The sequence below is a fragment of the Rhinatrema bivittatum genome, chromosome 16 (genome assembly GCF_901001135.1).
Source record: "Rhinatrema bivittatum chromosome 16, aRhiBiv1.1, whole genome shotgun sequence".
Lineage (NCBI taxonomy): Eukaryota > Metazoa > Chordata > Amphibia > Gymnophiona > Rhinatrematidae > Rhinatrema > Rhinatrema bivittatum.
In genome coordinates this window covers 35,373,650-35,387,956 of record NC_042630.1, presented here as the reverse complement: position 1 = coordinate 35,387,956, position 14,307 = coordinate 35,373,650, and the positions used below count along the sequence as shown (strand labels likewise).

General features: G+C 46.8%; 1 protein-coding gene across 1 annotated transcript in view; it reads left to right on the top strand.

Moving 5' to 3' along the window:
- KIRREL1 (kirre like nephrin family adhesion molecule 1) overlaps positions 1–14,307 on the top strand; it is a 194,029-nt gene that overhangs the window by 114,513 nt on the left and 65,209 nt on the right. The window contains exon 2 of the mRNA XM_029580915.1: positions 7,505–7,654. Within this exon, the coding sequence (XP_029436775.1) occupies positions 7,505–7,654 (150 nt within the window). The remainder of the gene's footprint in view (positions 1–7,504; positions 7,655–14,307) is intronic.

The following is a 14,307-nucleotide window of genomic DNA, read 5'->3' as shown; positions in this document are numbered from 1 at the left end:
TACTATTTATCATTTTTAAAGAGTTACTGGACTTATGCGGTGCTATACAGACATCTTCTAAGCGAAAGTGTCTGCTCCTTGGAGCTTATTGTCTAGTCAAGACAAACATTCAGGACAAACCAGAGCCTAGTGACCTTGTGCCTGGGCAGTGCACTGCCATTTGGGTTTGATTCCTGGATCCCTCTCCTGCTTTTCTGTCCAGCAGGCAGGCCAGGGGTTGCTGCGGAGGGCAGTTTTGAGAGCGCCGCAGATTGGAGGCGAGGAGAAATTGTAGCATCAGAGGACAGTGAACTACTAAGGAGGAGAGATGCAGCATGTGCGTGGACAGTAACCTGTGGGGGGGGGGGGACCTATGCCCTCTGGTCTGTGGATCTCCTAAGGAGGACAATCTCTCCATTGGCTGGGCTATAGAGGAAGGCGGGTGGGAACCATGGTCAGCTGTGAATTAAGTTCCCTGATCCCCCCCCGCCCTACAACTCCAGGAGCACATGAAAACGTCCTTATAATAGGAGCCCTAACATGGGAAAGACATTTATAGGTTCTTTGCTGTTTCCAATATAATTTTTTTTAACTGGTGCAAGATGCATCCAGAGATGATGGTGTGCGTATGAGTTTTCACCGGACAGGTCCTGTCCTGTGATGTCCTGGGGGCATCCCGAGCGGACTCAGAAGCTTCCTGCTTGTCCTTATCTGTGCATAGTTCCTGTCTTGGTCCAATACAAGGCCTTACAGCCTGCAGAGAGAAATCTAAGATCATAGAGACTTTCCACTTTTCAACAGCATTTGAATACAGCCGGCGTTGCAAGAGACGTGTTACGCTTCCCTGCCTAACATGAAATGTCTGGGGATTTTTCTTTTTTTTCAAGATTCGTTCATCGAAGTCACTTTTTGTAATTGCCAGGATGATGTTAAAAAGAAGAAAAAAAAATTAACCTAGCTGAATAATGGTGGCTGCGATGCAGTGAAGGGGAGCATGATAATTCTCCTCTCCCAGGGACACGGAGAGAATTTGGAATTATTTTTTATTTGCCTGCAGCCTGGCTCCCAGAAGGGATTTTTTTTATTTTCCAGCCAAACAGAGAGAGAATGATTTAAATAATAATAAAGATTGCTTTTGAGGCTCAGTGAGGGGTGGGGTGGGGGGGTCCTTAAGGCTGTAGCACGACATAATTAGTTAGGTAGACTGTGCATGGGAAGAATCTTCTTCTATGGAATCGGTGCTGAGGTCGGGACAGGAATACCCAGGAAACTACCCATAAGTGGGATAACTCGAAGGTCAGTGCATCATCCCGTTGAGAGAAGGCAGCTTGTAGCCCATACTGGGAGAGGGGCAAAGGGAGGTCTCAACTCCAGACTTCTGGGGCCTTGCCGATAGACTTCTGGGGCCTTGCCAATAGATCCTATTTAATATGTGACAAACAGAATTGCTGGTCAGAACTCCCCAGTCACAAATTCAAATCCATCCACGGCTGGCACTCTCTCTCTCTCTCTCTCTCTCTCTCTGACCTTGGGCAAATCACTTTGTTTCCTGCCTGTACCTGTTTTACTCAAACTGGATAGGAAGAACGTTGTTGTTTTTCCATCTTTCCCCCACCCCCAATTCCAGAAGCTTCCGTGGAGTTCTGACACTGGAAATTTGTCGCTATGCCATTTTTCATAGAGTTGGTTGCAGATACGTTATTGAAGCAAGTTAAGAGTGTTGGGATTCCATTTGAAGGGCGTTTGAAAACTACATATGGTTGCCCTTCTTTAAAAAAAAACCTCATTAAACAATTTTCTGCATGTGGGCAGGTTAAATTGAATTTGATGGAGCAATCTCAGCTTCAAAGTAAACAAAATAGCTCTAACCTTCTGCATCTCAGCCAGGCCTGGCCCTTTAAGGATGATGGCATCACCCTTGATCTCTGCAAGGGTTCTGTAGTAGGGTGGAAGACCTCCAGGATGATGGATCATTGGATTACTGCCAGAACCTCCTTTTTGCAGGACTAACTGTTTTAGAACACACGTTGAGAAATATTACCCAATGCCTGCAACATGCTGGAAAAACAGGAGGCACTTTAACCACTCAGAGGCTGTAAGGGGTAGTGGAGAGAGCTCTTCTATTGATCAGAGGCTGTGGGAGGGAGAACAGGCAGCAGAGAGAGCTCCTATTTTTCAGAAACTGGGAGGGAGCATAGGTAGCTGGGAGAGCTATTGGTCAGAGTCTGTGGGCAGGAGCACAGGCAGCGGGGAGGCTCTTCTATTGGTCAGAGGCTGAGGGAGGAAGCACAGGCAGCTGGGAGAGCTCTTCTGTTGGTCAGAGATTGTGGGAGGGAGCACAGTCAGGGAGAGAGTACTTCTATTGATCAGATGTGGGAGGTTGCACAGGCAGGGAGAGAGTACTTCTATTGATCAGATGTGGGAGGGAGAACAGGAAGCCAGAAGCGCTCTTCTATTAGTCAGACTGTGAGAGGGAGCACGGGTAGTGAGGAGAGCTCTTTTATTGGTCAAAGGGTGTGCGAAGGAGCATAGGCAGCCAGGATAGCTCTTTTATTGGTCAGAGACTGTGGGAGGAAGCACAGGTAGCAGGAAGAGTTCTTCTGTTAGTCAGAGGCTATGATGAGAAAGAGCATAGGCAATTAGGGATTTCTGTTGGTGGAGAGCTCTTTTATTGGTCAACAGTGGAGGAATAGCTTGGGTGTTGCTAGTAGAGGCTCGTTTTGAAGTATTCCTTGATCCAGTAGGGAGATTGTAGTCTTATTTTTGCCAGTTACCCAGTACTAAATAAAAAATGACCCCCAGATCTTCCAAGATTTGCAACAATATCCCACACACTGAGTCTGAAATCCTCTGGTTTTCATGGGGCACTACCAGATGAGGTTTGCCCCAGATCTTTCAGTGCAGGTTAAACTATTCTCTGAGGAACCTGTTAAGTCTGCCAGCAAATGAGAAAACACCTGAAGACCCCATGCGGTCTGGTGAAGCACCAGCTCTGCATAATCCTTACATCTGTGCAATGAAAAAGCATCACAGGCAGCGGAGAATCCAGGTTATTCCAGGACCAGTGTGACCACTGGGACTCTGTACGAGAAACTGGAAGAGAGCTTGTGTGTTCAGGAGCCCGCCTTTAAAACGCCTCCCAGGAGCCCGGGCTCCTGCCGACGGGTAGCCGGAGAGGAGCCCGCGTCCATTTCTGCCCCCTCACCTCAAAAAGCGCTCGGCTCTGGCAGCTGCGCTCCGTGTGGGCTGAAGGTGGGGAAATCGATTTGTCACGGAGCCCAGTGAAGCAAGGCATCCGCCTGCATGAGGCAGGAAGAGGCGTCAGGTAGTGAGAGGCAGGCATTTATTATTAGCAGTTTTGACAAGAGGTTTAATCCTCCTGCCCAGGCTATGGTTGTAGCAATTCCATCCCCTCCTGAGAAGGTGAAGATCGGATGGCAGGGCATTCTCCTCCCCCCGTATTGTACAGGTTCTCAACCCTAGCGAACTGGTCAAGAGGGAACCATCCTTCTTGGCTCGCAGACCTTCCACTCCTCCAGCGCGGTGACTCTTTTAACCGCGCAAGGGCGTGCAGTCAGGACCTTCTGGGCCTGTACTGGCTGCCACGAGGAGCTTCCACCGAACCAGCCCTGCATCTCTCGTCTGTTCCCTTTAAAGGCCATGGTAGCTCCATCCTTCGCCTCCCCGGTGTTGAAGATTTTCTGTGCCTGGAACCAAAGCAAAATTTAAATGCTCTTCCCAGCAATGGGTGTGGAAGCAAAGCACAAGCCCTCCCTGCGAAATTAGAAACTTCAGATGGGGGCCGTTACCCTGAAATGAGAATCTCACTTCTCTTTTAAGAATAAAAATTACAATTTTTTTGTATTTCTTTATTAAAGAAGTGCCATGCCAAGGCTGTGTTATTTACTTCCAGGTTTAGAGTGGTCTGTTTAGGGTGTTTTTACAGCAGCCTTCCCTCGGCCCCCCTCCTTCCACCGGCGTATTCAGAACGGGGAAGCCGCCGTGCTCGAGGAGCCCGGCTGACATTTTGATAGCCGTGGAGGGGCCTCTTCGCGTGACACTCCTGGTGCAAGGCGTAAGCAGTTCAAACTTTAGTAAAGGTGTAGGATTTAAAGGTTTCTTGCTGTGTTGGCCCCAGGAAAATAGGGTGTTCTCCTAGCTTTTAACTGGAGCAACAGCTGCAGAAAAAGGAACCAGCGAAAAGAAATGATATAGCCACATCTAGAGAGGGTTCTGTTGGGAACCCCCCAAAGATACCACACAATAATATGCACGTTTCTTGCTCAAGGTCACACAGAGAGAGCCGGAGCAGAGCGGGATTAGAACTGAGGCACAGGGGGGAGATAAATAAACTTTTCCATAGTCTTTCCAACAATTGGGCAGAGCTGGGATTAGAGCTGAGGCACTGAGAGGTAATGTGACCCATCTAAGGTCGCACAGAGAGCAGCAGAGCTGGGATTGGAACTGAGGCACTAGGGGTGGGTGAGGATTAGTAATTTCCTCAAAGTCACATAGAAAGTGAACTGACAGGGCTGGGATTATAATTTACAAGGTCTGGAGTACTGACTCTTAACACCCTCCACAGGAATGTCTTTGATCTGGTTTCGTGCAAGGATTCCCTTGCCTGGTTGTTTTGGTTTCAGGAGGACATCCAATGTGACAATTCCGCTGACTCCATTAGCTTTTCCGGATTGATTAGCATTTTTTGGGGGACTCTGCTGGTAATCTGTGCAGCTGGCATTTTGAACTGTTCTCAGTTTACAGGGGCAAAATTCGACTCTGCCGCAGGTTTAGCAACCCCACAGAGTGGGAGCTTGTGCGGCCGTCTCCTTTCTGTGCCTGGCAATGTTGCATGCCCTTGAGAGGGCAGCCTCCCTAAGCAAGAGCCGTAACTTAAGCATGGGGGACCCGGTGCACAGTTTTGGTGCCTCAAAACACAATTTTTGTCCTTATCTCCTCCCTGCCCCCACCATTTGCCTAATGTGGTGGAATTTCATAATACTCATCAGATTTTCCAGCAATGGAGCAAAAAGCTCCTACCCTCTCATCTTACCCTTCTCTCTTGTCTCTGGCTGGAAAATGATTATTTAAAATATTTATCAACTGTTTCTCTGATTAATATGATATAGGCCCAAGGCAACTGTAAGCTAGTTTACCTGGAAGAGGGCACCTTCCCCACCTGTTGCTGTGTTTGGGGGAGAAGGGAGGTCCATCCATTTTTGTAGGCAATCAGTAAGGCTAGGAATCCTTGTAGTGTCACCATTCTGCAGGACCAGCAGCAGCATCCTCCTTGTTGTAAACTAGGCCACACTTGGGACTACGACCAGATTGTTCCACTAATGAACAAATTAGCTCTATGATTTCATGTGCTGGACAGACTGGATGAGTGTTTTTCTGCCATCATTGGTTGGTCTCCTCATCCAGGTCAACTCAGAGAACGTGATTCAGGCCTGGCTTAGTCCCCCTTTGCAAGTGTGGGGAGGCATTTCCTACTTTTCTTAGGGAACTCATGGGATAGGAGGCGATGTCTTACTGTGGATTGCTGCAGGCTGGGGAACTGGCATCTAAATGGCAGGCGAAATTTAATGTGGACAAGTGCAAAGTGATGCACATAGGGAAAAGTAACCTGTAGTTATATGATGTTAGGTTCCATATTAGGAGTTGCCACCCAGGAAAAGGATCTGAGCCCCATCGTGGACAATTCTTTGAAATCCTCAGCTCAGTGTGCTACGGCAGTCAACAAATAGAATGTTAGGAATTATTCAGTATCCCCTACGACCTATTTGTTCACCCTTAACTCTAGGGATTATTTGGAAAGGCTTGGAGAATAAAACTGAGAATATCATAATGCCTCTGTATCTATATATGGTGTGACCTCATCTTGAATATTGTGTGCAGTTCTGGTTGCTGCATCTCAAAGAAGATAAAGCGGAACTAGAAAAGGTACAGAGAAGGGCGACCGAAATGATAAAGGGGATGGAACAGCTCCCTTACGAAGAAAGGCTAAAGAGGTTAGGGTTCTTCAGTCTGGAGAAGAGGACTGAGGTGGGATAGGATGGAGGTTTATAAAATCAGGAGTGAGGTGGAACAGGTAAATAGGGGACGGTTATTTACCCTTTCAAACAGTACTAAGGCTAGGGCATGCTCCATGAAACCAGCAGGTAGCAGGTTTGGAGAAAGTATTTTTGCATTCAACACACAATTAAGCTATGGAATTTGTTGTCAGAGTGTGGTCGGGGCATTATTATTAATAAAATAAAAAAATAGTATTAAACAGTTATTATTCATCTAACATAGTTCCCAGAGGAACAGTCCATACATAATTATTAGTCAGGCAGACATGGGAAAACCACAGCTTATCGCTGGGAGTAAGCAACAGAGCAGACCTACTGTTTGGGATCTTCTGGGTACTTCCTAGTGACCTGGATTGGCTACTGTCAGAGACAGGATGCTGAACCTAATAGACCTTTGGTCTGATCCAGCATGGCACATCCTCTGTTTTTATACATCAGAATTAAGATAGACTAAAGAAAGACATTGCTATCCCTGGGAGTGAATAACAAGAACTAGATTTATTTTTTGGGATCTGCCAGGTAATTGTAACCGAGACAGGTTGCTGGTCTGACGCAACATGGCACTTCTGCAATCTGACTACAAATCCATGCATGCAGTGGGGTAAATATTAGGATTGCATCAGCTTCTTTGGATTGACCTCTGTTGAGGAGGCAATTCCAAATTGGCCATAGAGTTAAGGGGAGGGAGAATGGGCCTGGGCAAAAAAGTAGGACTTCCCCTTTAAGTAGGGTCATTAACTTACTTGATTTCATGTCATCTGGACAGAATAAGCCAGCCCTATTATATCTAGGGTCTTGTGTTTCCAATTTCTCTAAGAAAAGAGGAACTACAAGTTCAGTTAAAATTAAGACTGGCTCAGCTTGTCCAGATGACCTGGAGCCTGCTGGTAACCTTGCCTATACCAAAGTGACTTAAGTAATGAGGCTTCCTCTTGTGACCCACCCAAGTAGAATTGACCAACAGACTGAGGTAGGCAATCTCCAGTTCCCATGGACACCATTTTTCTTGGGTTTTTAGGATATAGGTACTGAATATATATGGTGAGTGTGTGAAAATCTATCAGATGCATATTCATTAGGGATATCCTGAAAACCCGAGCAGATTAGTGTCTACTGGGACTGGAGGTTTCCTGCTGCTGCTGGCTAATTGCCTTGTCCAAACAGGCTGATCTAATCCTGGGTTTACCCCATTGCACCCATGGAATCCTTTGGAACTACCTTTCCATGGGTGCAATGGGGTAAGAATAGCACTTGATCGCCCACTCTGGGGGAAAAATAGGAGCCAACTGGCAACCTTATGTTCAAGCCTCCCAGCTCACGAGATCCACTTTTGGGTCCCGAAATCCCCCGAGTGCTCCAATGATAGGTACTAAAACTGGGAACACGGTGGGATCCTGGTTCAGTGCATGAGGTTTGTAAGCCTTTTTGCTGTGTTTTCTCTCTTGTGTCAGCGGTGCAGCCCCGGTTCAGTCAGGAACCTGAAGACCAGATCGTGGTGGCCGGACAGAAGGTAGTCCTTTCCTGCGTGGTGCTCAACTACTCTGGCATCGTCCAATGGACCATCGACGGCCTGGCCCTGGGAATAGGGCAGGGCTTGATAGGTATGGCTGTTAGCTGCTTACAAAGCTGTGTTTGTCTTCTGTACATCACACATGAGCAAGTGGGGGCTCTCTTTTTTCTGGTGCTCAGAAATCTGTTGGACCCCTGGAAGGATTATTTTGTCTGGTCTGTGCACACGGCATCAGTTGTTTGCGTATTTTCTGCGTTTACCAAAGGCAATTTCGCCCTCATAGGATTTTATCTTTGTTCAGTCCTGTCAGCTTCTTTTGGCAAAGCTGAGGGGGAGAGGGAAGGAGGGTTCTCCTGGAATAACAGGGGGTGGCGTTGGCCAGGAGTGAGTGTAGGGGTTTCAGTACTGGAATAGCAGAGGGGTGCTTCAGAGCTGTGTGTGTGTGGATCTCCTTACTGGAATAGCAAGGGGTGCTGCAGGGCAGGATTTAGGTGTGTTGCCAAGGCTGCATGTGGGGGTCTCAGTATTGGAATAGCAGGGGGTGATGCAGGACAAGAGTGAGGGGCATTGGCAGAGCTGTGTGGGTGGATTCAGTACTGGAATAGCAGAGGATGCTGCAGGGCATGAGTGAGATGCATCGAAAGAAGTGTATGGTGCTTGAAATCCCTGTGCCTGTGTGCTCCTCACTTTATCCTCTTGTGCACTCTGTCTCAGCTTGTCTGTCTCTCTGGGGCTCCTAAGTCACTCTGATCTCATCCCCTCTCTGCTTCACTACCAATTCCTCAGTCCTTGCTCCCTGCAGGGCAGCTTCTCCTTCACTGACTCCCTCCTTCCTCATCAGTCCCTATCTCCCGGGGAGAGCTGTGCTGCTAGCATCCCTCCTCTCCCCCTCTCTGCTGTCTCTCGTCTTGGTTCCCAGTAAAGCTGTAAGTGTCTCACATCCATCATGAGCAGTCAGCAGAGAGTCCATCAGCACCCACCGTCTGCCAGAGCTGCGGAGGTGGCAGGCAGTGATTTATCCTGGGTGCTCCCATGCCATATATGTGCTTACTTTTCTGCTGACTAACCAGGATTCACCACACACTTCATTTTAGCAATGCCAGGCCGACACAATGATAGATGCCAGGGGCTTGTGCTCACTGCAGTGTGGGAAATTTAGAAAGCCAGGGAATTTTTTTTTTCTTTATTTTCCAATAGAAGTAGCTTAAGATGAGAATAGTACAGTGTGTGCTGTATGTCAGTATTGAGGTGCATTGCCAGAGCTGTGTGTGTATGTATATCAGGGAGGATATATCAGTATTGGAATAGCAGGGGGTGCTACAGGGCAGGAATGAAGTGTGTTGGTGGGCTGTTTGTGGGGGTCTCAGTGGTGGAATAGGAGGGGGTGATGCAGGGAAGGATAGAGGTGCATTGGCAAAACTATGTGTGTAGGGGTGTCCTCAGTACCGGAATAGCAGGGGGTGCTGCAGGGCAGGAATGAGGTGCGTTGGCAGGACTGTGTGTATATGGGTCTCAAAGCTGGAATAGGGTTGCTACAAGGCAAGACTGAGGTGTGATCTACCTGAATCCTAACACAGTACTTGGGACAGATACACACAATCATCTCTGGGCCCCGCTCCCCCACCTTTAATGACTGACCTTTCCTAGGGCTTCCAGAAGGGTGAGAGAGGAAGGAGACCTCATTCAAAAAGAACCAGAAAGCTGAACGGGTAATGTGAGAGAGCATGTCTGGGTCCCAGCACTTTAACTGGGTGATCGGAAAGACCCCATCAGCAGACCTGCTCCTGTCTCATCTCCCCCTACCTCAGACGAGTTGTTTCATTTCACCGTGACTCTCTCTTCATGGAGCTGTGAATAAAGAATAGCAACACTAATCACGGGTTTTTTTCCCCCGCCGACAAGCAGGCTGTATTAGCCATGCTATCTTGGGTGTCATCCATCGGCGCACAATCTGAAATTTTTTCAAAGTAGCAGAGCTGTGCGATTGTCCTGCTCTGGTCTCCTCAGTTCTTTTTTATCCATGTCACAGCACAGACGTGAATCTTTTCTCTCTCTTCTCAATTCTACTTCGCAACTGCAATACCCCAAACAGTCCAGGCATCCTGCAGTCATTGTGGGAAGATGTCCCCACGGGTGCAACAACGGGCTGCAAATATTGCCAAGCTGCGAGAGGCAGAGGTAAGGTCATCATCGGGAAGTTATTCGCCCTTCTGTAGACGTTCCATGCATTCCTTGCCGGGTCCCCAGACACATCAGCACAAGAAGTGCAGGAGAAAGGCGTCTATTGAGCCGGGTAGAGTCGCATCAAAACAGGCTAAGCCCACTGAGGCAAAATCAGCAAAAAGCAGTGCTTCAGGGACAATGCAACAGCATAAATACTCTAAATCATTGTAACATGCTTTGTAAAACCCATTGAAAATGGTGCCACCAGCTGCATCATCTGGATCAACCAAAACTACATCGAGGCCCTATTAGCCCGACGCACCGCAAGCCAAGGCACCATGATGCGACACACCTCAGACCGACGCACCACAACGCGATGCACCTTAAATCGAGGCACCACGATGTGACGCTCATAGCACAGATGCACCTTGACGCGTCTCACAATCGTCATCACACAAAGCAGATAGAATAACTCCAGTTCCGTTGCCAGTCGACACAGCAGCAACAAAGTCATCGAAGAAAGCTACCACACAGTCAACGGCTATTCCCAAACATTCCAAGCAAGCAGAACAGCCAGCACCTAAACCACCTAAGCTTGCAAGAAGTGCCAGTTCAACAAAAAGGCACAGATCACTGGAACCAGAGGGCAGGGTCCAGTTGGAGCCTACCCTACAAAAGTAGTCTCAGGAACCATAGTCTTCACTGTTTAGAAAACCATCTCTAATCTCTTCTGGTTCCTCTCAGAGTGAGCTAGAGGTTTGCTCAGGCTTATCTCGACTTTCGACCAGAAAGGCAAGAGGATCACCGCTCCAGGAGGAGTTATTTCCAAGAGACAAAACTTTGGTAGAGGAGCTACTTCAGTACTTGCTGCTCCACTCCCCATCCTCAGATATTCACAGGGCCGCTATCCCTCCTCCAAGAATCGACAGACGTCCCAAAGATGATCCAGGTTACTACAGGGTTCCCCTGCCAACAGCTCCACCACTGTCTCTGCATACTAAATCCAGACAGGCAATGGAGCAAATTTCTTCCATAATAACAGGCCTGTTTTCTACTTTGCACTCCCGGGTGCAGCCTCCGGATTTCGGCTTCCACAAGGAAGCCTCAATCAGTTTCACCTCCCAGAGAAAATAGACTATTAGCCTTGGTTTCAACACAGGGCTCTCCGATACTGACTGATGTTCCCAGTATTCCACCTTCCCCTCATGTGGGTCACTCACTTCCCTTATCCCCTTCATTATCAACAGGCCTTCCATCTTGAGCACTCATCTCCACCTGAGGACTTAACATACCCTAAATTTGTGGAGAAGATGGGGGGAGTACATTAAAAGTGGAGGTACACAAGATGCCAGACCCATGTAAGGAGGTGTTTGGCATTCTGAAAATCTTAGATATTCAACCCAAACCATTAGCACTATCTTCTCATGCAGTCTTGGATAAGGTCTTGCTCAGATCCTGGGATTCCCCGCATACTATCCTATCAGTAGCCAGGAGACTGGATCTAAAGTATCGATTAAAGATATGCAAATGCTATGCATTGGTCCAACTCCCACATACATCTGTAGTGGTAGAATCAGCCATGAAGAAAGCAAAGAAGTCCAAGCTTCCCGCCAGTACACCACCAGGCAAGGACAACAGGATCTTGGACAAATTTGGAAGGAAAGTATTTCAGAGTTCAATGTTGACATCTCAAATTGAACAGCATGAATTCTATATGGTGCAGTACATCTATGAATGCCTCCAAAAATTGAAACCATTTACCCGTTTGGAGTCGGGCAACCAAATATCACCTCAACCACTCCAAAATTTAGAGGAAGGTCTGAGACATCTGTTGCGCTTGGTGTACGAAGAGTTCAAAACAAGATCACATGCATCTGTGGCCTCCATTGCTGCATGCCACATGGCATGGCTAAAGGCCAGCGCAATAAGAGAAGACGTTCATGAGAAGTTTGGCGACCTCCCTTGTTTAGAGGACAATCTTTTGGGCAACAAGCTAAGAGAGTCGGTAGCCCAAATCAAGAACAAAATGTGGCAGTACAGTCCTTGATGCTACTGAGGGACCAACCACCGACTTTCAGGTGATTCTGTTTCCAATATAAGAAGCCATACTACCAGAGGAAGTCTTTCAAGCAGTATGGCCAATACCACCAAACCAAGTACCGACAACCCCGCTCCCAACAATAACAACCTCCTCAGAGAGGACACCAATGCAAGTGGAGGCCACCAAAGCAACAACCTCAGTCGATGCCTAAGAACCAGCAGGGTTTTTAGAATCCAGCAGGCCACAGCCACCAATGAAGGTTGGGGGCATGGTCCCTTGCTCGGGATCATTCTTACATTTCCCTCTTGTATCTGGAAGCAAAGAAGCTGCTGGCACAAAATGCCATCCAGCATGTTTCACCAGCTTTCATTCACAAGGGATTCTATTCCTAATAGTTCCTCATCCCGAAAGGACAGGAGATCTTCACCTGATCTTGGACCTCCGTTCTCTCAAAAAGACCCTATCAAGGGAAAAATTCAAAATGATAACTCTCAAATCAATACTGCCTTTAATACAACTGAACAATTGGATGTGCTTCTTGACCTCAAAGATGTGTATGTGCATAATCCAATACATCCTTCATGTTAGCAGTAATTTTGCTTTCAGATAGGGAGCGAGCACTACCGATACAAGGTGTTTCCCTTTCAATTCTCATCTGCCCTAAGAGTCTTTACCAAGTGCTTGGCGGGGGCTGTGACCCATCTTCATCGCAAGGACTATGGATCTTCCTGTATCCCGACGACTGGCTGATAGTGTCACCAACAGTGGAAGCCCTTCAGCAAGATCTCCGCTTAATGATATGCTGCCTAGAAACATTGGGCTTCATAATCAATTATGATAAATCAGTCCTACAACCAAACTCGAACATTACAGTTCATTGGAACAATAATAGACTCCACCCGCACAAGAGCGTTTCTGCCTGAGGACAGGCTTACGACTTTTCACTCTGCAACTGATGCAACTCACTAGAATGACGGCACACAGGCTTCTAGTTCTGCTAGGCCATATGACAGCAGCCATTCATATAGTTTCACTAAGCAAACTGTGAATGAGAATGTTGCTGTGGGGTTAAAAGTCCAGTGGTTGCAAAGACTCCAGCCAATGTCTAAAAATAATACTGACTCCACGATTCTTACTACCGATGCTTCCACCCTGGGTTGGGGAGCGCATCTACCACAATACCAATCTCAAGGATAGTGGTCAATTCAGGAATCCACTTATCAGATCAACCTACTAGAGGTCAGGACAATTTGCAATGCACCGGTAGTGTTAGAGTGCTTTCTAACTGAAGAGGATGTTGGGGAGATACCCGTTCCAGAGAAAGTTTTCATGGGTAATGATTCAGATGGACTGAACCAAATCACAATAACCTAGAAGATGTGGTAGGCCTGATTGACAAACTGAAGAGTAGTAAATCACCTGGACCGGATGGTATACACCCCAGGGTTCTGAAGGAACTAAAAAATGAAATTTCAGATCTATTAGTAAAAATTTGTAACCTATCATTAAAATCATCCATTGTACCTGAAGATTGGAGGGAGGCTAATGTAACCCCAATATTTAAAAAGGGCTGCAGGGGCAATCCGGGAAACTACAGACCAGTTAGCCTGACTTCAGTACCAGGAAAAATAGTGGAAAGTGTTCTAAACATCAAAATCACAGAACATATAGAAAGGCATGGTTTAATGGAACAAAGTCAGCATGGCTTTACTCAAGGCAAGTCTTGCCTCACAAATCTGCTTCACTTTTTTGAAGGGGTTAATAAACATGTAGATAAAGGTGAACCAGTCGATGTAGTGTATTCAGATTTTCAGAAGGCATTTGACAAAGTTCCTCATGAGAGGCTTCTAGGAAAAGTAAAAAGTCATGGGATAGGTGGCAATGTCCTTTCGTGGATTACAAAATGGTTAAAAGACAGGAAACAGAGAGTAGGATTAAATGGACAATTTTCTCAGTGGAGGGGTGTGGGCAGTGGAGTGCCTCAGGGATCTGTACTGGGACCTGTGCTTTTCAATATATTTATAAATGATCTGGAAAGGAATATGACGAGTGAGGTAATCAAATTTGCAGATGATACAAAATTATTCAGAGTAGTTAAATCACAAGCGGATTGTGATAAATTGCAGGAGGATCTTGTGAGACTGGAAAATTGGGCATCCACATGGCAGATAAAATTTAATGTGGATAAGTGCATATGGGAAAAATAACCCATGCTATAGTTACACAATGTTAGGTTCCATATTAGGAGCTACCACCCAGGAAAGAGATCTAGGCATCATAGTGGATAATACATTTAAATTGTCGGCTCAGTGTGCTGCGGCAGTCAAAAAATCAAACAGAATGTTAGGAATTATTAGGAAGGGAATAGTGAATAAAACAGAAAAATGTCTTAATGCCTCTATATCGTTCCATGGTGAGACCGCACCTTGAATACTGTTTACAATTCTGGTCGCTGCATCTCAAAAAAGAATTAGTTGCACTGGAGAAGGTACAGAGAAGGGCAACCAAAATGATAAAGGGGATGGAACAGCTCCCCTATG